Here is a 26,149-nt window from a genome sequence, read left to right on the forward strand (position 1 = left end):
TACCTAGGTATTTCTTCAACACAGAATAGCATGGGAACAAAGCAAATTTGATAGAATTAAATTGGAAACTTTTTTAAATGGTATGTTCTGTCTGAATCACAAAATAACATTTTTGAGTTTCATATCTCTTTAATGAGGTCACATAATTTTGAGATGTAGATTTATTTTAAAAAGAAAAGTAGTTATAATGCAGTCAGATCTGTAAGTATTTTGTTAAAGAAGCATGTGCAGTATGCATTCATCCATAAACTGGCATAAATGTGAAGATAACATGCCCACATTGACTTTGTTTAATTACTTTTAATAGAAATACAAACACATATATATATTGTTTCCTGAAACTGCACCTGCCTTGCCGGATATATCCTTGTCTTCAACGTACTGACTGCTGTTGAATGTAAGCCTGCTCGTATACACCTTATTGACCTAGGGTGCCACCAGTCTTGTGAGTAGTATTCATACTTCTCCTAGACTCTGATACTATCTTGTTTTACAAGTTACACTATGAGGCGCCCCTTGTCTGTCTTATATATTTTTTTTATTGGCTTTGCACCTAGGCTTGCCTGGGGTTAACTGACTGAGTCCCTGAAAGCTGTGCCACAGCTGTCTGTGAGTTCTGGTGAGCATCCTGGGCTGTGAGATTTGCAGGGTCATGGGATGTGTACCCAGTCTGGTTAGAGATATATATATATATAGATATATATATATATATATATATATATATATATATATATATATATATATATATTCCAGCACTCACTTGCAAGCTCTCAGCTAAGATTTAAAAGCAAACATGGAAAGTTTAGTTACCGCATCTGGCCAAATGGGACAAGCCCAGGTACCACGTCAAGGTCCTTTCCAATACCTGGGACCCTAAAACAGCCACACAATGCAAGCTCTCAAATCCAAACAAACTGGGAACAAGGAAAGGGTGCACAGGCTTATGTAATCACCCTAGACATATACAAAACACGGAAGGGGACTGTATTCTCATACTGGACCGGGTACACATCCCATGACCCTGCAACATGCTCACCCCTGGGTGCTCAACGGCACTCACAGGAAGCTGTGCTGTCCCCAGAGTCACAGGCAATTAACCCCAGACAGGAAAATTACAAAACAGGCAATTAACCCCAGACAGGAAAATTACAAAACAAATTAATACAACACACAGAGAAAGTCCAGCACTCACTTGCAAGCGCCCTTCCGTGTTTTGTATATGTCTAGGGTGATTAGGGTGTTGTATTAATTTGTTTTGTAATTTTCCCTATAGTTCTTGCACCCAGACCTGTCTGGGATTAACTGCCTGTGGCTGACTACGCCAAAGGAATGTTTACATCTCACGGATGACCCCGCCCCCGTCTCATAGATTAGCCAATGGGAATCCTTACCGGTCATCCAGGTTAGTATAATTATAATCAGATCGTTATAACTTAAGTGTATATTCCTCACCAATTGCAGCCAACAAACCACAGAATATTCAAAAGCATAACTAAGGGAGCGCCTGGCAAATTGGTGTGCTGCTATAGAGTTAAAAGCCCACCGATCGCCACACCCCCTTCACAACTAGTGGCCAATAAACATTATTCTCGGTCCGGCAAACCCCCAAATGTAAGATGGGGATAAGGTGAGTAGTACGTCACCTCACACCCCCGAATTCTACGATGGATAAAGTGTCAGAATTCTAGCACGTACATCGCTAGTCTGGATATAAAAGGGACACCCCCATCACAGGTGTGGCATACACGGGCGAGCGTAACATCTACGTTCAAGTGCAAGAATCTACAGTAGAAATAATATTTTGATATGAACACCAAATGTAATGTGTTAAAAAACGTGTTGAAAAACGTATACATAAACTCATGCCCCCCTAAATGTAAGTAATGAAAAAAGCAATTATAGCAGTATATCTCAAAGATAAAATCAGTGAAAATAATGTTTATACAACTCACATATTATATGGAGACCTCAAAGATAATAATGATAATAGAGAAAATATAACTTAAAAGTTAGTGTGGTGATTACCTCACACCCTTATCTCAACACTAAAGCGTGTCCCACCTTTACCAAACCTAGGACCAAAGACCCATCAGTATCGATATTGATATATTAGTCTCCCTAAATCACATAAATAGATCAGCACTCTCCTAAACGGAGAGGCCAGATATAGACATAAAACAAAAACAAATATGAGAGAATCCAAATTAGAAAGATAAATGAAACCCATGTTCCCTCACTCATATCAATATACCAAAATAAATAATAACAAAACTAAAAACTAGAACAAGAGCAGATGTACACACTCAAGCCTGAGGTCCCATTGCATGGCGGTAGATCCTGAAAGATCCAAACTTTAACTCTTATAGGTCATAAATCACTGAGGGAAGAACACTCCCACGTCTCCCACCCCATCGCTGAGCACACACAACATGACCAAAACAATTACTAAAGTGAAGACATATGTGGTTAAAATAAATAAGAGTCAATCTAAAAACATACGCATTGCAGGAAATGCTGTATAGAAATCTATAATCATAATACCTGTGAACCAATGGTAAGCTGAACATGGGACAGACAAATATAAGAGCTAGCATTATTATTAGTCACTAAATGGGTGTCATTGTCCCATAAATGATAGAGGATCCCAGCTGCAAAATTATTCTATTTAAAATATATGGGCCAATATTAGAACAGAATGGAAAACGTGAACTCTCAATCCGTATACATCAACCACATAAGGGGGACACCCCGTTGGGGTCCCCAATGGTCTATAAAGAATGGAAGAGGTGGACTCTCATAGATAACATTGCCATCCAGAGAATACATTGAGGCCTCTAGGTGTTAATATCCCCAGTTCATAGATCCATCTTCTTTCTGTAAAAGGTATTTGGCTCTGTCTCCTCCTCTCTTCAAGTGCGATACATGATCGATGATCCGAAATCTGAGATCGTCACCGTTTGACCTGCTTCCAGGAAGTGCCGAGCAACCGGTTGGTCAGAATATATATATATATATATATATATATATATATATATATATATATATATATATATATATATATATATATACACACACATACAGGACCTATCAATACCCAAAAACTCCCCTCGCCCATTGGGCGAGTAAATCACAAAACCTACCAGCCCGCAAGAAACTTTAGTCGCCCATGCATATCTGCATGTAGCGTGTATATATATCTTATTTAAAAAGGCAATATAAATAGTATTATTGTAATCACACATGCATTGCAGACAAAGATCCCAATTTAAATGCTTTGCAAGCTGCTTACTACATGGGACTTGAGCATTAATAAAAAGGCTTTAACTTTAGAAAATATTTTTATATCAACAGGTAGAAAAAAAAACAGGGATATTATCTTTGAAAAACTGTATCTACAGTCGTGACTTATTTTCCCCTAAGGGAAAAAAAAAAAGATATAATTGTGCTTTTTTTATTTATTTTTTTTATTTACTTCAGCATATGTGGGGTTACGATTGACTAAGTATATTGAATTCTGCCACCTTCAACCTATAGTGCTTTGAGTGGTACTGCATTTAGCTGGACAGTGACATAACGAGCATATTAAAAATACTTTTTTTCCCCCTTTCTGCCCGGCTGCCTTTCAACTACTAGCGCGACTGTCAGTGCCGCACTAGCAGATTTGACTGGGTGCATGGAGATGGTATGTTCTCTATGAATTGGTAAAGTCAGTTTTGGGAGCATCAGTAGCGTCCAGGAAAATTGTGCACTGCTCTATATTGTTATGGTAGGCAGCTTGTTTGTGTACATTGTGCTAAAGTACTGCAGAGGACCCTGCAGTACGTCCGCATAATATATGTGAGCAAGCTGCCTACCATAACTATATAGTCACTTTAACCCATACTTCATTCATACACAGAGAAGAAACATTCACCGCTCTAGCAGGATGTCTTCCCGCGCAGACAACCTTAGGGGTGGGAAGTAGCAACTGACAAGGAAGAGACCAAGAGCCATGGAGATAATAGGGGAGGTCTTTAAATGCATTTAACAGAAAGAAACTCCTCTTTCCTCCTTTCTTCAATGTAAATATTTGCATAGGAAATTAGTACATCAAGGCAAGTATCCCTGCTTGCTTTTCCCCAGAAATTCTTAATATACAATGTTTCCAATGCACAAGAGACTTGTGGGTAAGATATGCAAATTAGATATGCAAATTCTCAGTTTTTTTGCTTCAAAAATACTGTTTTGACACAGCAATCCTTTTTAACAGGATTATGACAGCAAACCAGAAATCACTCACTAGACAAGCCTGTTTCGTTATTTTTGGAACTCATCAGTAGGAGATAGATTTATGGTTGCTGCATTGATAAAGCTATTTTCATGGTTAAACCAAAATTCATTAAAATTATGGGGGGAGATAAAAAACTGAAATTAAAATCCTCCATGTCTCAAAATTAAATCAATGTAAATGTTTGCATAGGAAATTAGTACATCTAGGCAAGTATCCCCGCTTGCTTTTCCCCAGAAATTCTTACTATACAATGTTTCCAATGCACAAGAGAATTGTGGGTAAGATATGCAAATTAGATATGCAAATTCTCAGTTTTTTTGCTTCAAAAATACTGTTTTGACACAGCAATCCTTTTTAACAGGATTATGACAGCAAACCAGAAATCACTCACTAGACAAGCCTGTTTCGTTCTTTTTGGAACTCATCAGTAGGAGATAGATTTATGGTTGCTGCATTGATAAAGCTATTTTCATGGTTAAACCAAAATTCACACATATACGCACACATACACACACACATATATATATATATTTGTGTGTGTGTATATATATATATATATATATATATATATATATATATATATATATATATATATATATATATATTTGTGTGTGTGTATATATATATATATATATATATATATATATATATATATATATATATATATATATATATATATATATATATATATATATATATATATATATATATATATATATATATATATCCATAGCCATCCAATTACCAGATTCTTCCCACTTGTAGGGCATCCGCCTGGGTGCAAACTTGAACACAATACAGCAGCCAAAGAAAGGTGCACTCACAGGACTTTCACAACAAAAGTGGAGTTACTTTATTTGCAAATAAAGTAACTCCACTTTTGTTGTGAAAGTCCTGTGAGTGCACCTTTCTTTGGCTGATATATATATATATATATTAGGGATGCAACAACTAATCGGTAAGATTGATCATAAAAATAGTTGTCAAAGAATCTCATTATCAATTAGGTGGTCAGCGATTAGTTGGTTAATTGCACAGCACAAGGTATTGTGCAAACATTTTTATTTATTATTATGTTTTCTATCCGATTAATCGGATGATTATTGTCCGATTAATCGGATAGAAAAAAAGATTAAAAAAATAAAGAAGTTCAATTTTTTTTTGCACAATCTTAGTTGCAGTAGATCATCAGATTAAAGCAGCTGGTGCTGTGCAACTGACCACCTAATTGATAATGAGATTTGTTGACAACTATTTTTATGATCAAACTTACTGATTAGTTGTTGCAGCCCTAATATGTGTGTATGTATGTATGTGTATATATATATATATATATATATATATATATATATATATATATATATATATATATATATATATATATATATATATATATATATATATATATATATATATATATATATATATATACACACACCCATACATATACATACAACCTCTTTATCTATAAGTGTTGCATAGAAAGCTGAAGATGAAGAGGAGGGAAGAGAATAAGAGAATAGGAGCTCTGCATCTAGAGATGCCTTAGCCGAGTGGAAACAATGCATTTGCCTTACATGAGAATAGCATGGCTGTAAGCCTAGCACCTATTGCTGCAACTCAGGGCAAACATGTTTTTTTTACTGGATACCAGAGACCATGTTTTGCAGCCTGGTATTTATCAAGTTATGAGTTACTGGGAACTGAAAACATTACTACTATTCCAGAAAATCCTGCAATGTACTGATTTAGGACCATGCATTTCATGTGATGCACTGTTTTTCATGAGCGTGTTAAAGCCCTTACCTTAATTGCAGCTTCTCTCAGTGCTTCCAGGCGCTGCCTGCTGCTTTCTTTCATGTTGACAACATCTTTATAATCTCCTTGCAGAGCCCTACGGAGCCCATGGACGGCTTGAAATACAGAATTTTCACTCTCATTCAGCTCCTTCTGAAAAATCTCAAATGTGTGGACCTGAAACAATTTCTCTTCAGGTGACAGCATTGGGTCCCTTTCCACTGCTTTGATTGCATTTTTCAGCTTATTGAGCACCACATGTTTCTGGTGAAGGAGCGCAGAGAGCTTTCGGCAGTTGTTAAGGAGCCATTCCTTTCGCTGGTTTGGTGTAGCGCCTTTACCCCTATGTAACTTTATGGCATGCTTAGCTACGCCATCATGTTCTGCTGCTTTAAGATGAATAAATAGCTGCAAAGATAATACCCACAAAAAGCTGTACTTGAAGGCTGTCTTCATTATTAGCCCTGTGCTACTGACACATTACAGCAAAATAACGACTCTTCAACAGTCCCAGTCCTGCTGCTGAACATGGTGATTATTTTCCATGCACGTTTACCTGAAAGATACATTTTAAAATTTGAAACTTTATTACTATTAATCTAAACAAAGCAGGTGTTTAAAAAATTATTTTTTCCAAACAAGATTATAGAAGAAATATGAAAATACCCATATATGGTATATTGTATACCATCACAATGTCATGTGAAAAGTGATATGAAAGTCTAAAATGAAACTTTTATGATTCAGACAAAATATGAAATTGAAAAAAATATGTACATTTATATACTACTATTATCAAATATACTTTGTTTTTCTTTGTAACATTTGCTAAAGAGCGTAGATGGGTAGGCTGGGGAGTTTGCATGTGCTATTAACACTATGGCATTAGCGTTTGCAATACAGTGTGTTACAAGTGTTGCAAACACCTCTAGCTTAGAACGCTTAAATCCAACCACCCTATGCTCTTAAACAAAGGATACCAAAAGAACAAATCATTTTAATGTTCATGTAAATTTAAATGCAGAATATTTCATTAAAAACATTACACATATTCTCAAGAACAGAAATATTACAATCTGAGACAAGCAATCAAATGTATAGGTATTTAGACTCAGGACAAAATAGAATGCAAAAAAAACATAAAACCAATACATATCCTAAAGGGACATCAAATTCAAAAATCTTCTTTTGTGAGTCAGATAAAACATACCATTTTTAAAAAGTTTCCAATGTACTTCTATTATCAAATTTGCTTTTGTTCCCATTATATTCTTTGTTGAAGAGAAATTCCTTAGGTACGTAGGCATCTAAAGCACTACATGGCAGGAAATAGTGCTGCCATCTACTGCTCTTGCAAATGGATAACTTTCTTGCAAAGCTTTTGACACAAAGTGCTCCATTAAAGGGACACTCTATCAAAATTAAACTTTCATGCCATTTTAAACAACTTTCCAATTTACTTTCATTAACTAAATGTGCACAGTCTTTTTATATTTAAACTTTTTGAGTCACCAGCTCCTTACTGAGCATGTGCAAGAATAAGAGTGTATGCATTTGTGAATGGCTGATGGCTGTCACATGGTACATGTATGCATTTCTGATGGTCTGATGGCTGTCACATGGTACAGGGGGAGTGGAAAAAGACATAACTTAAAATTGTCAGAAAAAAAATCTAGTAATCATTTGAAGTTCAGACTAAGTGCTATTGCATTGTCTTTTTATCTTGCATTTGTTGATAATGCAAATCTACTATGTTGACTGGTCCTTTAATGAGCCGGCTCTTAAAGGGACAGTATACACTCATTTTCATATAACTGCATGTAATAGACACTACTATAAAGAATACGATGCACAGATACTGATATAAAAATCCAGTATAAAACGGTTTAAAAACTTACTTAGAAGCTCTCAGTTTAGCTCTGTTGAAAAGGCAGCTGGAAAGCCCACTGCAAGTGGGAAATAAGACCTCCCCCCTTCTTTTGCATATGAAAAGACCCTTTACACAAACAGGAGCAAGCTGGAGTAGGTAGCTGACGGTATTCTCATAAAACTTTGGGGCTTGGTTAGGAGTCTGAAAATCAGAGCAATGTTATTTAAAAATAAGCAAAACTATACATTTAAAAAAAAACAAAAAAACTTTATGGGCTATATAAATAGATCCTCTACAAAACATTTATGCAAAGAAAAAATGAGTGTATAATGTACCTTTAAGCATAAGTCCCTGCTTTTCCAACAAGATATACCAAAAGAACAAAAAAATAGATCATATAAAGTAAATTAGAAAGTTTTTTTAAATTGCATGCTTAATCTGAATCATGAAAAAAATGTTGGGTTTTATATACCTTTAAGCTAATTAACATTTGTCAACATATAGAAATCTTCAAAGTTCTGGAGAATGCTCACTAGTCTCAAAGAAACTTGCTAATATGACAATCAAAAGCTCACTAAGACTTCAGAAACATAACAGAGATACTGATTAGCACTGAGGTATAAAAACACATTAGTTATACTTACCTGGTATGGAAGCAGTAGCCATGATATAAAATATATTGATTAAATGGACATTGAATTAAAAATGTGTAATTATATTTGTTGCATGTAAAAGAGGGTATTTTGAAAAGTATTATTTTTTAAAGGTATGATTGTGTACTGTATATTCTCCTTTTTTTGAGGGTGAATATGTATTCCAGTCTATTAATAAAGAAGTTTGAATGGTTATTATAATTTATTATTGATACATGACTATCAGTTAGGCATATACATGAAACCTTTAGTTTCAAAATCAATTTAAATAGCCTTAATATTTTTGCTATGCATTATAGAGTTGTGTTCTATGTCATTTTAATAAATAGTCCTAGTTTATTAAATTCAAATAATGTTTGCTGTTGTATAGTTCTAAATGTAATGGACATAAGGTTTGAACATAAGGCAAGATAGATAGATACCCTCTTAATTTATGTGCTTTAAATTACTTGTTATATCTGCTACATAGTAAGGAGTTAATTGGATGTGCAAGTCAAAATTTAGCTTACATGACTCAGACAGAAAATGCAAATTGAAACAATTCCATCTTACGTCTTTTTTCAAATGAACTTCATTCTCTTGGTATCCTTTATTGAAGAGCATACCTAGTATGCTTACAACGGTCATTACTATATTGCAAAAGTGTTTGTAGCAATGTTCTGAGCAATTTTATACACGATTGAGAACTAGGCGACAATGGTATTTGAAGCAATGTATAACATTGTTACTAATATTTTTGCAAACACTGCTGCCCTGTTCTATCCTAAGTGTTCAACACAGAATAATAAGTGAACAAAGTAAATCTGATAAGTTTTTTTAAAAACAGCATGATCTTTCTGAATCATGACAGCTTCATTTTGACAGTAATTTGTTACTCCAACATAAACACAAATGTTACAACAACAAAAATACATAAACACAAAAATAATTAGTCGTTCAAATTGGAAACTTAAATGTGACAAATCAATCAAATCAAACACCTATAAATAAAAAATGAAGAGTTTTGAAAATTATCCAAAACACATGCCACTTATTTCCATACCTGAGACAATCAGGTAAGGGTACAGATCAACTCATGAGATTACTGCACAACTGGTAACTGCGTTTTCAGTTTGCTGTCACGGTGTAATGGGTGCCTGACACTCCCGTCTGTTTGATCATGACTTTGATGACATGTCATCAACATTACCTGTATCCTATTCCCTCCTTAGAATGGAAATATAGCTGGTCATTCGCGTCACTGCCACGTCACCAAGTTAAACATGCCCACGAATCTTCTCTGCTAGTCGTCATGAGTCTGCGACACGAATAGAGTTCTGGGCAACGTAGTCCCACCCAAGATACTCTCAAAGGGGAGGAAAGGCAAGACCGATTAACTGCAACTAAATAATGTATTTTGACAAAGCCAAAATAAAGTGAAAAAAATAACACATTTTAGTTAAGGTTGTGACTTTTTAATTTAAACATATCAAATACTTAAAATATTACTTCCCTTTCATGACAATAAAACACTTTATTTGGCAGTATACAGTGAACGTGTGGGCAAGTTTGCCATAATCAAACATGGAGGCCATTGTGTATTTTGTTGTGTCTTCCAAGGGAAATGTTTCACTTCATAACCATTGCAACCCCTCCCAAAACTCACAAACACTCAGACTGTAAAAATAAAATAAAAAACACGTTGCATAGCCTACAACTCCCATCATACTACTGAGCAGACGCAACCTTTAGTGGGGGGGAGGAAATAGAAAACAGGTCTGCGCATGCGCAGCAGGCACCTCTGAGCCGTGAAGTTGTGGGACTCGCTGGTGATAAAAATGGTAGGTGGGGGATAAGGGAGAGGTATCCTGAGCTGGGGTGACTGTTGAGGACACCCATATATGGGAAAATCACAGGGAATACAGTGTGTGTTGTAACTATATAGTAAACGTGCACGAGTAAGGTCACCGATTACAGCAAAGCTCATACACCCGACGTATACATACCCTGAAAGGTGGAGCCTATCATTACCTGGTGAAGAAACATATAACATTAGAATGCAACCCCCGTCATAACATAGGGATGGTACTGCTTTCTGTGAATATTTTAATAGAGGCCGAGTTTACTGTTACAATGAATCACATCGCTGATGAGACCTTGTTCTGCTTGCGAACTGTTATGATGCTGACCTGGGCTCGAAAGTGTATCCTTAGTTTATGTAAAGCTAATAATACCTATAGGCTTTCGATCGACCTGTATGAATGTAGCTAACGGCTTGGTTTATGTAGATATATACCTGATGGGTTTGAAACTGTGTGAGTTGAAATGTGACTGTGGGCAACTAATAGCCAGAGATGTACTTATCCCACGTATGCAGCTCTTGTTGTGTATAACATGTTTATTCTCAGCTTCGCTGCTATGCACAAGTGGGGATGACTCTGTAAGTTAACGCCTGTAAGTGCATACAGAACGTGTGATTGGGTGTAGGGAGGCTTTGGTGGTGTTTACGAATGGCTTAGTTTTTGATTGAGCTGTCACAGGAAGGGCAGTTCTGCCTCAGCTAACCCCATAGAGGGGATTTGATTCCACCCAGGTTTAGACGGATTGCTGGATGTCACAGGGCCAGGCGTAGACACATAGGGACAGAGAGAGGAGGGGGGAGTTGCTGGTATTTTGAGAGCTGTCACATGCAGCTAGTACCTTTGCCTTTTTGGGATGTGCTTTAGGTATAACAGATGAGTTGGGCCTTCTATCGCCCCCTCCAGTTTGTATTTTTTATATTTCCCACTTTAGGCGATGGTCCTGACTTTCTGGCAGATATACATGTAAGGGGCTTGTATCAAAACAGGTAGGAATGTGGAAAAACGTTTTTGGCTTTTTATTTTGGTTTGTGGTAATGAATGGACTACGTTTTGTGCCATTTTTGTGCTTAATTTAATTGACACAGAAGTTGTTTACTGTCTATTTTTGTCCAGTCATTCCAATCAACAAGAGCCACTCCTTCCAGTGCTAGAGTCAGTGGAAGCTTAAACTACTATACTAGTCCATATGTAAGTTTCCTGTTGTTTGACGTGATTCTCTTCACTTTTTACTAATTGTTATGTAAATGTGACAGTCTGGATTCTTCTGCATACATATGTTCATTTCAGAAGCCTAAATTGTGTAGATGGCTGCTTAAATTCCTTAACATTGATTTTATTTCCATATTTCTCAAAATAAATAAACAGTAATAGGGTTTTCCCAAATAATTATCATATTTCAACTGTGCAAACAAATGTTACACACAATTTTGCATGTTGTCTCTGTCATAAGGTCAGGAACTGGTCAGACTGACTATAAGATATACGTTTACCTGCTGTTTTTCCTGTCTGTAATGTGTTGGGGTTTTTTTGTGTGGGGTCCCCCACCACACACAAAAACACAACACCTTTCTTAATGTGTACTTTTACCTATACATAACTTTGTCTGTTTTCATGCGAACACTTCAATTTTAGTTTTTTTTATAAAATGATATACCTAAGCAGACTAGTGACTCGTTCCTTTTTGTTGTGGCCTTTATTTTTTAGTTTTTGAGGCAAAATAAATATAGTTGTGAGAGCTACATACATTCTTCTTAGAATATGTGGCAGCTTTTTCAGACAAATAGACATAAATACACTTGCATGGACACAAATAGTGGAAGCTTAAAGTGATGGTAAATCCAAGCTATTAACCCTTTCATGTCAGGGCTAAAGTGCCTACATCGGAACAACTGAAACCACACGATTGCGAGATTTCAATTATTGGATCGCGTCTGGGGGGCGTCCCTACAACCCTAGGAACGCCCCCCAGACCGCAATCAAATCCTGACAGCACAGAAGGCTTCAGGACAGCCGTTAGCTATGATGTTCTATTCCGTCATAGTGGCTTTAAAGCCCAGTCTAATTATGATGGAATAGAATGGCATAACGGCTTTAAAAGGTTAAAAATACTAGGATTTATCATCACAAAAAATAAACTGGACTTTCAGTGATGAGTTTGTAAAAAAAAAAAAAAAAAAAGTTCCAAACCTTTTCTGTGTTGCGACTTCTTGCTAAAGTCAGTGCTTTCGGCTGCCCACAGCACAGTGCTCTTTTCTCAGTGAGGTGACGTTTCCACGTCTAAACCAATAGCCTTGCTAGTCATCCTAGCGTTTTTTTTATTTTATAATGCTCGAGTCTACCATCACTTTAAAGGGACATGAAAGTCAAAATTAAAGGGACATTATTAACCCCTTAAGGACCAAGGACGTACAGGGTACGTCCTACAAAGCTGGTCACTTAATGACCAAGGACGTAACCTGTACATCCTCAAGGTTTTCAAGTGCTGGAAGCAATCATGATTGATTCCAGCCGCTTTTATGTTATTGCAGTGATGCCTCAATATTGAGGCATCCTGGAATAACATTTTTTAGGCATCTGATGCAAAGAGAGCCACTCTGTGGCCCTCTCTGCATTGGCCAGCGATGGCGCTGATTGTTGGCGGGTGGGAGCCATAGCAGGGAGGCGGGTGGGCGGCCCATCGTTGGTGCATATCCGGATCCTGTCCCCTGTTTGGGAAGGTATCTGGGAGGGCGGGTAGGGTATTAAGGGTGGGCAGCTACACTACAGAAATTGAGGTTTTTACAAAAAAATTTAACAAAAAGGGCACATTTTGTAGTAAATGGGTACTGGCAGACAGCTGGCAGTACCTAAGATGGCGGTCAAGGGTGAAGGCTTAGAGAGCTGTTTGGGGGGGGATCAGTGAGGTTGGGGGGTTATAGGGGATCCTACACTAAAGATAAGATATACAAAATAAATTCTTAAAAAAAAAAAAACACTTTATTTTTATACTGGCAGACTTTCTGCCAGTACCTAAGATGACAGTGACAATTGTGAGGTGGGGGAGGGAAGAGAGCTGTTTGAGGGGGGTCAGGGAGTGCGATGTGTCAGATGGGAGGCTGATCTCTACACTAAAGCTAAAATTAACCCTACAAGCTACCTAATTAACCCCTAACTGCTGGGCATAATACAAGTGTGGTGCGCAGCGGCATTTAGCGGCCTTCTAATTGCCAAAAAGCAATGCCAAATCCATATATGCCTTCTATTTCTGAACAAAAGGGATACCAGAGAAGCTTTTGCAACCATTTGTGTCATAATTGCACAAGCTGTTTGTAAATAATTTCAGTGAGAAACCTAAAGTTAGTGAAAAAGTGAACAAATTCTTTTTACTTGATCGCATTTGGCGGTGAAATGGTGGCATGAAATATACCAAAATGGGCCTAGATCAATACTTTGAGTTGCCTACTAAAAAAATATATATACATGTGAAGAGTTATTCAGGGATCCCTGACAGATATCAGTGTTACAATGTAACTATCGCTAATTGTGACAAAATTTAGAAACTATTTAGCATGAGTGTTTTTTGGTGGTTGTAGATGTGTAACAGATTTTGTTTTTTTTTGGGGAGCCAGATAGTGGTAACTGTATACAGAAACATGGAGATTAACCCAAAAAGTTAGGAGCCAGAGGTAAAATTCTAGGAGCCAGTGGCTACCTGGCTCCGTCGAGCCCTGATATATATATATATATATATATATATATATATATATATATATATATATATATATATATATATATATATATATATATATATATATATATATATATATATATATAGATAGAGATATATATATATAATAAATGATATGATAAAAATAATAGTATCTTTTTAAAAAGTCCATTTAATGGCGAGAAAAACAGTATATAATATGTGTGGGTACAATAAATGAATAAGAGGAAAATTACAGCTAAACACAACCACAGCAGAAATTTAAAAATAGCCCTGGTCCTTAAGGGTAAGAAAATTGAAAAATGGTCTGGTCACTAAGGGGTTAAACTGCTGTGCACAACTCAAAAGAATAGTAACTACTCACTATGTTATTGCATTTCATCCTGTTCCTGCAGCTCTTTTCTAATCAGTTTTCCTGTTTTAATAGCTTAAAAAGCCAGATACTGAAGCTTTCCCTCTTCATACTGTGTGCCACCATCTTGGAGCTCAAGCATTCTCATAGCCTGTGACAGAAGCAGTGCACACTCACAGATCGGCAATACTGGCCATTTTTTTTACAGCAGTATCATTTGCTTGGAGTAAGTGTGCATGATACATCACAAGCTATGCATTTTTACACAGTTTTACAGTTACACAAAATATATTTAACAATTATTTGTATAGAGCAATGCAGCCACTGCAAAATGTACAGCTCCTTTTTAGTGTCATGCACCCTAACCTGAAGCACATTATACAGTTGTCAAAAAGTTTTTATTACTGCTACAGGGCAGTAGTGTTTGAAAAAACCTAAAACATTTTTGCAAATATTGTTGCAAACGGTGCTAGCATATTATGCTCAAGACACAAACAAGCACGCTCCTGAGTCTACCCAGATATACTCTTAAACAAAGGTATCTAAGAGATCAGAGTAAAATTGATACTAGAAGTAAATTGTGAAGATGCTTAAAATTAGGCTTCTATTTGTTTACGACTATACATGGATACCAGTTTTACTGTAGAAGCCCTCACAAAGCCTTTGTAGTGCCTTATAAACTACAACCAAATAAGGGTTTAAAATAAAACACATTAAAAAAAATCGTATCACACTCAAGCTTCGATCTAGAGCACGATGTGTTAAATTATTAAAATGTAAAATTTACTTTATGATATGAGTTTGTACACAGTGAATATTGTCAAATTAATACATATCCATATATTACTTTATTCTAATCCACAAAGTTAAGCTAGATAAAGTTAAAGGATTACTTTCTGTTATAATTTTTAAGCCAAACAACTAACATATTAAAGTTAATAAACATTAATTAAAACCTACTGACCTATATTTTCTCCAAAACGAAGTTTCATAACGTTATAAAAGTTATATCTTTTATTCGCCGATGATGTCACGTTATCCTGCCCACTATTTTCGGCACTGCGTGTTCAAAATACTTAAACCAATGAAATTGTGTTTATTTGTATCTCATTATCTACCTATACGTTCCCAATACGTACGCGTTTAAATGCGGCTCTAATGCGCATGCGCAATATGACCTATTGAAGACGAAGTTGCACAAACTTTTTAAAGCGCCATTTTGAAACCTAGGTATTGTAAACGGATTGGTACAGAGCAAAGGATACCCACGGAGTGGGTTTGGAAAACAATTACATTTGCAGACAAGATTTCTGATATACGGTAGAGATATGTTAATGAAATGCTATTGATAAAAAGCGTATTTGGGGTAGTTAGTAACAGGCATAGAAAATATTTACTTACAGTGGCCCTTTAACATGCCCTGTATAAAAGGGGTGATCAAGACACTGCCAGATAAACTAATGAATTTTCATGTCAGTTCTGTCCTAATAGCATTGGTGACATAACTATAATAATGGTAATGAATAAGAATGATAATGACGTTTCTGATGCTGCACCCATTCCGGGAAATCTTTCCAATGCTCAGCCAGTCTGTCTTTACACCTATGACTGTTTGTTTAAACTGAACCAGGCAATCAAATTTCTTTTCAAGATTACATATTTCTAATACTAGCCCATATTAACTGTCCATTTAAAAAGACAGTAAACAATAGATATGTGCATTTGGCTTCAGACTAATACAAATCCATATAGATCTATGCCAGTTTGGAGATGTGTCCAGTACACCAACCACCAAATACATTATTGGATGAAACGGACAAAAAAAACCGATTGTTTCACCAAATCGATTTGTACATGCCATAAGGCACCAAAAAAAGTTGCTGGAAGAGACAGAAAAGGGGGATGAGCTATGGGGTCTGACCATTCATGTGTCCATTGTTGCCTGTGCCAATCCTGCCATTGTATTACTAATGATTGATGTTAGACACAGCCAGTCAGACATTAAATGCCATAAAGGCTTGTCCAATCTACTTTTATCCTGACTTTGGGAGGTGGGAGACTAGGGGAAGTAAAGCAATTTTAACTTTGACTAGAGCCAGTGGGACATGGGTCAGTAGCTCAAATTGATTCAGCTAGTTATATTTCTGTGAGCATAAAAAGATAGGCTTTTTTACTTGTTCAAATTCTATCGTGTAAGATTTTTGTTAAAAATAGTTGTATATATTTGTTGTTCCCAACAACTCCATAACAAATGTTCAGCTGAAACAAATGCCCACAACTAAATTCAGCCAAACCCAATGTTGTGAAAAATCCCAAACTAATATTCTACCCATGCATATCGCTAGTAAACAATTTGAGATTGTTAAATAAAATGCTTAATTATGCATGGTAAAACATATCTGCAATATACTTTCCTTTTTTTTATTTAGAGCTCTTTTCCTGCCAATTAAATCTGATAATTGTGGATTTTTGCAGTGATAAAAATAAGCCCAACCTTGCTACATATCTATCCCTAATTTGCAGTTTATCTTTTCTTCAATGGACATTTTGTTTACATAATGATTGTGGCAAGCCATCTTCAGGCTTAAGTCTAAAGTGGTGGTGGATGGAGCTTTGACCATTGAAAATAAGGTTCAGACTCTGCTGATATGTTAATCTATCGGAAGACAGTGGAACAATTTTGCAATAACAAGGTGTTTACTGTCCCTCTAAGCCTTTGGGGTCGATTTATCAAATGCTTCGCAACCCTTTCGACCCCCTACGACTGCAGGTTCTCCCAAGAGAACTTGCAGAACATATTTAGCAAGCAGCGGCCAGAGGTGAGCTGCGGCGGACAGGAGCGCATATATGCGCCCCTGTCTGCCGCAGCTTGATAAATCGTCCCTTTTATGGCTTTATGTATTCTTCTCCCAGTCTTCCATATTAAAATGAGAAATTATCTATTGCATGACCCACTTTGTTCTAGATTTTCTGTATAGTAAAAAAATAACTACTTGCTTTAGATTATAACTTTTCTTGAGGAAAATCACTATTATCCTTGCCTTTTTGCCTCAGTTGAAACAAATCCTGTAGTAATACAGGGTTCAACAAGTTTCCGCTAATAATAGGAACTAGCACAAAAAAATTAGGAGCCAGGCAATTTAACATCTTTTGCTAGTAAAGTACACACCACTGATTTTAAACTCTGTGAACCAGCTTCTTTGCACTTAAAATCACGGTATTCAAAATCAAACAGCCTGGCTTATATACGCAGCTATTCAACCTATGGGTGAAATGTTGCAGAAGGATATACACAGCTGCAATATTTCACACTTTAGTCATCCATATTGGCTTAGAATGGTATTCGAAAAGCAAGCAAGAATATAAACACACTTGAATTCTTGCTGCACATCTTTGCCACCTACTTGCTGGCGAGCACCATTGTAATTAATGGAGCACATAGAGCCAGGTAGCCATGCAGAAACGCATCATTTTATTTTTGGTGCAATTAAAGATTTCACCTTTTTTGTCTATAGACATACAAAGGAGTCCTTATGTTAAGTTACAGGGGGAATAAGTTACCAAAAAAAAGTGGAACCCCCCCAGGAAACAAATACTTCCCAGTTGTTTCTTTTTGAATATGTGGCAAAATGTGTTACAGATTATAGCGTACATGCTTGAATATATGTGGCATGAATTTTTAAATAGAGGCAATAGCTGACTTACATCTGAGATTTAACCCAGGGTTGGCTAACAACTATTCAATTTTTAGGAGAAAACAAATGATTTCTTATGCAATTCAGATAGAGCATGCAATTTTAAACAAATTCCAAATTTACTTCTGTTATTTAATTTGCTTCCTTCTCTTGGTATTCTTTGTTGAAAAGCATACCTAGGTAGGCTCAGGAGCAGAAATGCACTATTGGGAGCTAGCTAGTGATTGGTGGCTGCACACATATGATACCTGTCTGGCTCACCAGATGTGCTCAGCTAGCTCTCAGTAGTTCATTTCTGCTCATTCAACAAAGGATACCAAAAGAATTAAGAACATTTTATAATGGAAGTTAAATTGAAAGTTGTTTAAAATTGTTTGTTCTTTATGAATCATGTAAGGAATGTTTTGGGTTCCATGTCCCTTTTAAGGGAATCTATTCCTAAGAATAAAAAATGTCATGGCTCCCTGCCTCGTGGAATATTTTTCCTCTGATTTCCCGCTTGATTGTCCAGAAGATATACAGCGGATATTTGTTCTATTGATGGCCCCCTTTACCTTGTAATATGCTCACTTTATGCTTGGTTTGTCCCTGCAGCTCACTGCAATATGTTTATAGAGGAGGAAGAGGGTGTTGAGCCTGCCTTCCAGGAAGACCCTTTACTCGTGCCCATTTTCTAGGCTTCCAGTATTTGTTGAACACACAAGCAATGTAAACTCTCTACATTATCCCTCTTTTAGGGCCTGATGATATAAACTTTGCCAGATCAAAAGTGTTTTTTTCTTGCTGACCTTCGCAAGGGCTGTCCTTGTGAAATTATCTTAAAAAAAGGGGCAGTTCCTGCTAGTGGCGAGAGGTCTCCTATAGAAAGTAATGGAGCTCGCTGGAAAAGGAAACTTTGCTGGGTAGAGCGATGTGAGCAGGGATGCACTTTAATAATTAAATCATGCATCAAAAATAAATCACATTGCGCTGCTTTCTGTGTATAGCATCTAATTATTGCCTCTATTTTTGTACGCATCTGTTTTTCTATAAAGGTATTGAGTATTTTGCATATTTTGTCACAATCTCGCCACCTTTTATTTTTCGTGAAAAAACAGTGAGATCTGTAGGGTGGATATGTTTAGATAATTACACTGGGGTTTGAGAGACCATTTCATACACGGCCATGGATCGTCCATTTTAGGATAAAAGAACAATTATGCTTTTTATTTTGTACTTATATGTATGAATTTCTATGTGTGTTTTGCACACCCAGTGTACTTAAATTACGATTTACACTGTAGATATTTAATACGATTTATTTCTGTGTAAGTTGCATATTAATTTTGCATTTTTGGTGAATAATTTTATGATTTTTGATTCACCATAACAATACTTTTTTTTTTTTTTTCTGCATGTGTGAATTATTGAATTATTTACTTTGTATGATTTTTAAAATTATGACTTTCATTGTGCACTGTTGTAATGTATGCATCTCTTTCAAAAATGAAAGTGGCTTTAGATAATTCCACCGTGGAAATAGAAGTACTAACAAGCATTCTTAAATAATCTCGCTAGCCCAAAGACCTTTAGATTATCTCGCCCTTGGTGTTTTATTAACAAATAACGATAAATTCAACTGCAATTTAATATAACCAATGTCTTTAGTTTTAGTTTACATAATTCCCTGCACTCATCTGCTTATTTATCAGCTACTAAAAATGAATCTAGTATTTAAAGTTTGTTAAAGGGACATAATACTCATATGCTAAATCACTTGAAACTGATGCAGTATAACTGTAAAAAGCTGACAGAAAAATATCACCTGAGCATCGCTATGTAAAAAAGGAAGATATTTTACCTCACAGTTTTCTCAGCTTAGCAGAGTAAGTTCTGTGTAAAAAGTTATACTCAGCTGCAGCTAAAAATAATAATAATAAATAAATGAAGAAATGAACAGCAGCCAATCAGCATCAACAGTGCTGAGGTCATGAACTCTTTTACTGTGATCGCATGAGACTTGACTTAAGTTTCATGAGATTTCATAGTAAACTTCCTTTAAACTTAATAGGGAAATAACATGAGTGCTCGAAGGCTCAACCCTTCGGCTGTCCCGGGACAGACATACTGATATGCTGCTTAGAAGTCCTTTACAATGGGATGTGGCTACTGAGAAACTTTTGAGGTAAAATATCTTTCTTTTTAACATAGAGATGTTCAGGTGATATTTTCTAGTCAGCTTTTTACAGCTATACTGCATCACTTTCAAGTGTTTAAACATTTGGGTATTATGGCCCTTTAAACTGTAAAATGCTTCTAGTAAAAGTTATTAATGTTGTTCAGCGCCATATACACACATTCTGTGGGGTCCCGTGTGCCAGTATTTAAGCTCAGAGCGCTGGCGGTGGTACTTATTGTGGCTGTGAGGACTTTAAATGTGTCATATAAGCCACTGCTTAGTCTGTGAGAAGGTCTGGCGTTTGAATACTCGTGCACAGGCTGTCACAGCATATGTGTGTATGTCTCTGACAAAAACTGACTTTTATTTTAAGCATTTTTGCTAATGGGAAATATATTGCAAAAATGCTTCTATTAAAAATAAAATGTACCCATGCACATTTCAATGTTGACCTTTCTATCCCTGTACACAGTGCTTATAGCTATACAGCACTACCTTAGTTTATCATAGCATTTTACCATAGAGTTTCTGAAGGTACTGTGCTATGAAGCTGCCTGTAAAACATTGATAAACACTCTTCTGCTACACAATATCCAAGACGTGTGCTTGCTCATTGGCCTACTTTTAGTATTTCCTCATGGACAGGAATTTGATAATAGGCGTAATTTGTAATTTTCTTTTATAAATTATACGCTCTGAATCATGACCATTTAATTTAGACTTCTATGTCCGTGAATGGTCAGCACTCATTATAAAGTGAGGTTATTATGACTGCTTTATTGTACAACACTTATTATTGTAACTAGAAGAGCTACTGTGCAGTGTAGTTGCCACAATTTTAATTTTTTTCCAAAGAACACTTTTGAATTTCTCATAATTTATTACTGCATGATCCTGGCTTTTCATATTTAGACACATTTCTGCAAGTAATCCCATATTTTTATTTCTAAGTGCTATCTAACTTAAGATTAGCAATATTAAACAATTATAAATATGTTTTGACACTTGATTATGTTGGAACAAGGAATGTGGTTATTTTCTTTTTGTAATTACTGATGTGTAGCCAGTCACAAAGCATCACAACACAGTGTGCTTCTAGAAGATGGCAAATCTAATGAACATTAGGTGCCACCATGTCTCTTTATCAGATGACAAAAACAGCTTTTGGTAAATGACACACCAAATTAATAAGCACTGCTAGCATTCCAAGTTTGTAAACATATTAACAAGATCACTCATCACACTTGGAAGCCGAGCTTTCCTTTGCAGAAAGTAGAATGTGACCTATTTGTGTTTGCCAAGTGCCAATTCATTTCATTATCTCTGTGGAAGAGAAATATATAGGTTTAGGTCCCTAGCTAACAAAAAGGCTGGAGCTTTTATAAACCAGTGCATTATGCATAAGGCTACCGAGATTAGTTCATTGTTTTACAACTCCAGTCTTCAGTTCAGATGGAATGTAAAGGAATACAAAATTGAATGTGGGGAACGATTTAATCTGTAGGACAGAATAAATAAAGCGCCCAAGAAGTTCTAAGAGCTGTATTAAAAATACATTTTATTTCTATACATAAAAACATAAGTATATGCACTCACAAGAAGTACCCTCAAACATATGAGGTATGTTGTTGCAAACGATATACACTCAGTCCCTTTAAAAACGTCCAGCCCTGGTATCACATTACGTCCTTTTATTTGTCAGGCTCCTTATTTTTGTTACTGTAACAATGTGGTCCTTTTAGGGCAAATCCAACGTCTTATGGTTAACAGGGATCAAAGTGTGCAAACCAAACTTAGGATATCATGGGAAATCAACGCACAGCAGAACTGTAAAGCCGGCTTCAGTCTGACTGTGTTTGTGTAATAATACCTGTTTGGATACCTATTCCAGTTTGTGCCATAGAGATATAAATATCCTAAATCTTGTATATGCTATCACATTAGATTGTTTGTTTGATACTTTTGACTGATTTGAATCATTTTATGTGGCGCCCCTTATATGTTTTTTTTAAGCTAAAATGGAATGTGGATTTGAAATTAAAGGGATATTATACAGTATGAGCTTGTAATATAACATGCTTAATTATGTGTAGATTAAAACTAGGGTTGCACGATACCGATACTAGTATTGGTGCCGATACCAAGTATTTGCAGGAGTACTTGTACTTGTGCAAATGCACCGATACTTAAACCGACACCTCCAATTCCTACCCATACGCCATCTTGTGGCGTTTTTCAAACTGTATGTTCCCATTTCATTTTAAGCTGGAATGGAGACTTAACTAAAAATTGTTCACTTCTGTTCTGCCAATACAAATTGCTGTTATTTGTATTATTGTACGTCAGAGCAGTGCTCCAAAAGCTGCTACTTTAAAGCTGGAAGCCTACCTGGGAGAGATCACTGTACCTCATTCAGACAAACCCCTGAAGTACTTGTCAATTAATAAACTGAGATTTAATGGCCCAAAATATCTTTCTGACCCATGCAGTAGTGTGAAAGACTGTTCAGCTTAGCGTCAAACATCCTTACTGATAACAGAAACAGACTTATAGCTGAACATGCAGAGATGCTTCTGTTCCTTAATAAGAACTTGCCACTAACTTTTGAAAAAAATATTCTAATTGCTTGATTGCCTGTTATACTACTAGTTCTCATCTTGCACAATTATGCTCAAAACATACTGTACTCTGAGGTAAAACCCTTATCAAGGGCTGGACTAGGAATAAAAAGCATACCTGGAAAAATATGAAGACCAGCCCTATTTTCTGTTAAATCAGTAGAATGCAAATGCCCCATTTTTCTCAAAGGTGATTACTGGGACACTCCTTCCCCAATATAATTTTCAGAATTAAATTATATTACTTATAATATATATATATATATGACATTAAAAAAAAAGTATCGGTAATTGGTATAGGTGAGTATTTGAAAAAAAGTATCGGTACAACCCTGATTTAAACCCTTGCAATATACTTTCATTATTTATTTTTTATTTTTTCCTTGTAATTTAGCTCTGATAATTGTTGGTTTTCTAAATTCCACGAGTTTCTATAAAGTAGTAAGGACCACCATGTTTTACTGTAAATTAATGCATTCCTATCTTTCTTGCTGAGGACAATTTATGGCAGATATAAAACAGGCAATAATAATAATAAAAAAAACTGTTAAGACAAGGCTGTGTGGAACCTAGGATTATCTAAAAAGGTTTCCACACACCCTTGTTTGCACAAACAGGAATACATAAGCTTTAAATTCCTGCTTTTTAAAAAAAGATTGCAAGAAAACTAAGAAAAATTGATAATATGAGTAAATTAGAAAATTGCTTAAAAATTATATGCTCTGAATAATTAAAGGGACAGTCTAGGCCAAAATAAACTTTCATGATTCAGATAGAGCATGTAATTTTAAACAATTTTCCAATTTACTTTTATCACCAAATTTGCTTTGTTATCTTGCTATTCTTAGTTGAAAGCTTAATCTAGGAGGTTCATATGCTAATTTCTTAGACCTTGAAGGCCACCTCTTTTCCGAATGCATTTGAACAGTTTTTCACCACTAGAGGGTGTTAGTTCCCGTATTTCATATAAATAACACTGTGCACGTGAAGTTATCTGGGAGCAGGCAGTGATTGGCTAAACTGCAAGTCTGTCAAAAGAACTGAAATAAAGGGGCAGTTTGCAGAGGCTTAGATACAAGATAATCACAGAGGTTAAAAGTATATAAATATAACTGTTGGTTATGCAAAACTGGGGAATGGGTAATAAAGGGATTATCTATCTTTTAAAACAATAAAAATTCTGGTGTAGACTGTCCCTTTAAAGATTTCTTTGGGATTTGGTATCCCTTTAAAAGCATAGCAGCTTTGTTGGTATTGAAATGTGTGCCAATCTGCTCAGTGAGCTTGATTTGTTTATAGGGGCTTGGAACACGGGGGAGTGTACAGCATACTCACATACTATAGCACCAAATAGCAAACACAGGCACACCTTCATATACTAAACCACATAATGAGCTAAAGGCCAGGATGAACAGCTCAAATATTTCACATTATGTATAGCCAGACTAAAATGCTATAGAAAACTGATTATTAAAAAAATCTTCTTTTGTAAAAGTCTATTTATTGGTATTTTTGTCCTAGCACTATTTTATTTGAAAACGGATGTGTTTGTAATAGTTTTTACGATTGACAATAAAATGTAAAATCATATGTTATAAAATATATGGACGGTTCCCTATAGCAATATCTTAAATTATTAAAGAGCTCCAGTAAATCGGTATTAATGCATTTATTGAAATTGCAGTGGAGAAATGTATATGCAAGTATTATACCTGTTTGATAGTTGTTGTTTGAATACCAAGTGTTGGTTTGTTTTTGCTAGTGATATGTAGAGGCTGTCCTTTGAGTTTGCAGATAAGACTTTTTAAATCTCAGAAGAACAAAAGCATTGTCATCTTTATGCTGATATGAAGCATGCACACATCAAGAAACTCTTTTGTAATGAATACATTAAAAATAAGTCAAATGCTGAAACAACTTCTGCTGCTTCTTTTGCATCCCAAAGCATAAACTTAAATCGTCTCAGAAGGACAAGGTGCGCCAGTTTATGGCATTTACCCAGGCTGGGGAAAGGACTGCAATTTACTGTTTAACACAGAATGACTGGAAATTAGAACTGGCAACAGATAACTACTTTCAGAACTCAACCTTGTACTGCAAAGAATCAATGAAAAGTACAGTAGACAAAAAGAAACTAGAGCACTTGTATAACCGGTACAAAGGTAAGCAATACCTCTTATGTAAACCCTTTGTTACAATATGTTATGTATGTAGGCCACAGACTGCATTTAGTTTGTCCTACTGTCATTTAAATGGACATAAAAGTGCAAAAAGAAAATTCTCTAATGCGTTAGAACATTTTATTCCTGCACTATTGCTCGTATATAACTTTGTTTAAACCCTGCGGAGAGGATAAAGGGACATTACACTCCTGGATACAACTTCAGTTACATGGTTACTACTCACTGTGCTTGTGCTTTTCCTCCTCTACCTGCAGCTCTCTTTAAAGCTGTTCTCTTATTTTAACCCATTACAGGAGCCTGTTGGTAAAGCTCTGCATCTTTATTCTGGGTGCCACCATCTTGTAGCGCTTATTGTTGCATCCTGTGATAGAAGCAATGAATTTGCATTCATTAGTGACACTACTGCCTTTTGACAGCTGTACTATGCACAACATAAACATTAAATATATGCAGTTCTTTTACAGTTACATAAATGTAACAAGGCCTCAGTAATAACGAAGAGCAATGTACCCACTGCAAAAATATACAGCTCCCGCTCTGTATTGTGCGCTCTAAACTGAAGAGAGCAATGAGGCTTGCCAAAAAGACAACAATATCACTGATCTGTAAGGCAAACTGCTTTTTTCACAGTGTGTGATTATACTTAAAGTGTCAGTAAACTTTAAAAATAATGTTATATAATTCTGCACATAGTGCAGAATTATATAACATTATATTAGCCAAACATTTATAAAACATAATATACCCTATTCATTTTTTTTTTTTAAAACACTGTTTTACAGACCCGCTCTCTGTACTCTGCTGAGCGGGTCTGTTATATTTACTCAGCGCATCGGGCCAGCTGTATAGTCACAGCCCGGCCCGACCGCGCCATAGCACTAAGTGCAGCTCGCTCCTGCTGTCTGACGAGCTGCACTTAGTGCTATGGCGCGGTCGGGCCGGGCTGTGACTATACAGCTGGCCCGTTGCGCTGAGTAAATATAACAGACCCGCTCAGCAGAGTACA

General features: G+C 36.0%; 2 protein-coding genes across 5 annotated transcripts in view; one reads left to right on the forward strand and one right to left on the reverse strand.

The window, feature by feature from the left end:
• Positions 1-10,202, reverse strand: part of TMCO3 (transmembrane and coiled-coil domains 3) — a 162,359-nt gene extending 152,157 nt beyond the window's left edge. The window contains exons 1-3 of one of the 2 annotated variants that reach the window (XM_053707756.1): positions 9,633-10,202; positions 7,966-8,138; positions 6,077-6,623 (exon numbers count right to left, since the gene is read on the reverse strand). In XM_053707756.1, coding sequence (XP_053563731.1) covers positions 6,077-6,523 — 447 coding nt within the window. In that variant the 5' untranslated portion in view covers positions 6,524-6,623; positions 7,966-8,138; positions 9,633-10,202. The remainder of the gene's footprint in view (positions 1-6,076; positions 6,624-7,965; positions 8,139-9,632) is intronic. The other variant, XM_053707754.1, reaches the window with a different exon arrangement.
• A 107-nt stretch (positions 10,203-10,309) lies between these two features.
• The window catches only part of DCUN1D2 (defective in cullin neddylation 1 domain containing 2), a 181,433-nt gene continuing 165,593 nt past the window's right edge, over positions 10,310-26,149 (forward strand). The window contains exons 1-3 of one of the 3 annotated variants that reach the window (XM_053707759.1): positions 11,224-11,417; positions 14,565-14,715; positions 24,906-25,122. In XM_053707759.1, coding sequence (XP_053563734.1) covers positions 24,948-25,122 — 175 coding nt within the window. In that variant the 5' untranslated portion in view covers positions 11,224-11,417; positions 14,565-14,715; positions 24,906-24,947. Of the gene's footprint in view, positions 10,411-11,223; positions 11,418-14,564; positions 14,716-24,905; positions 25,123-26,149 lie in introns of those variants that run through there. The other 2 variants (XM_053707757.1, XM_053707758.1) reach the window with 2 other exon arrangements.

The sequence above is a fragment of the Bombina bombina genome, chromosome 3 (genome assembly GCF_027579735.1).
Source record: "Bombina bombina isolate aBomBom1 chromosome 3, aBomBom1.pri, whole genome shotgun sequence".
Lineage (NCBI taxonomy): Eukaryota > Metazoa > Chordata > Amphibia > Anura > Bombinatoridae > Bombina > Bombina bombina.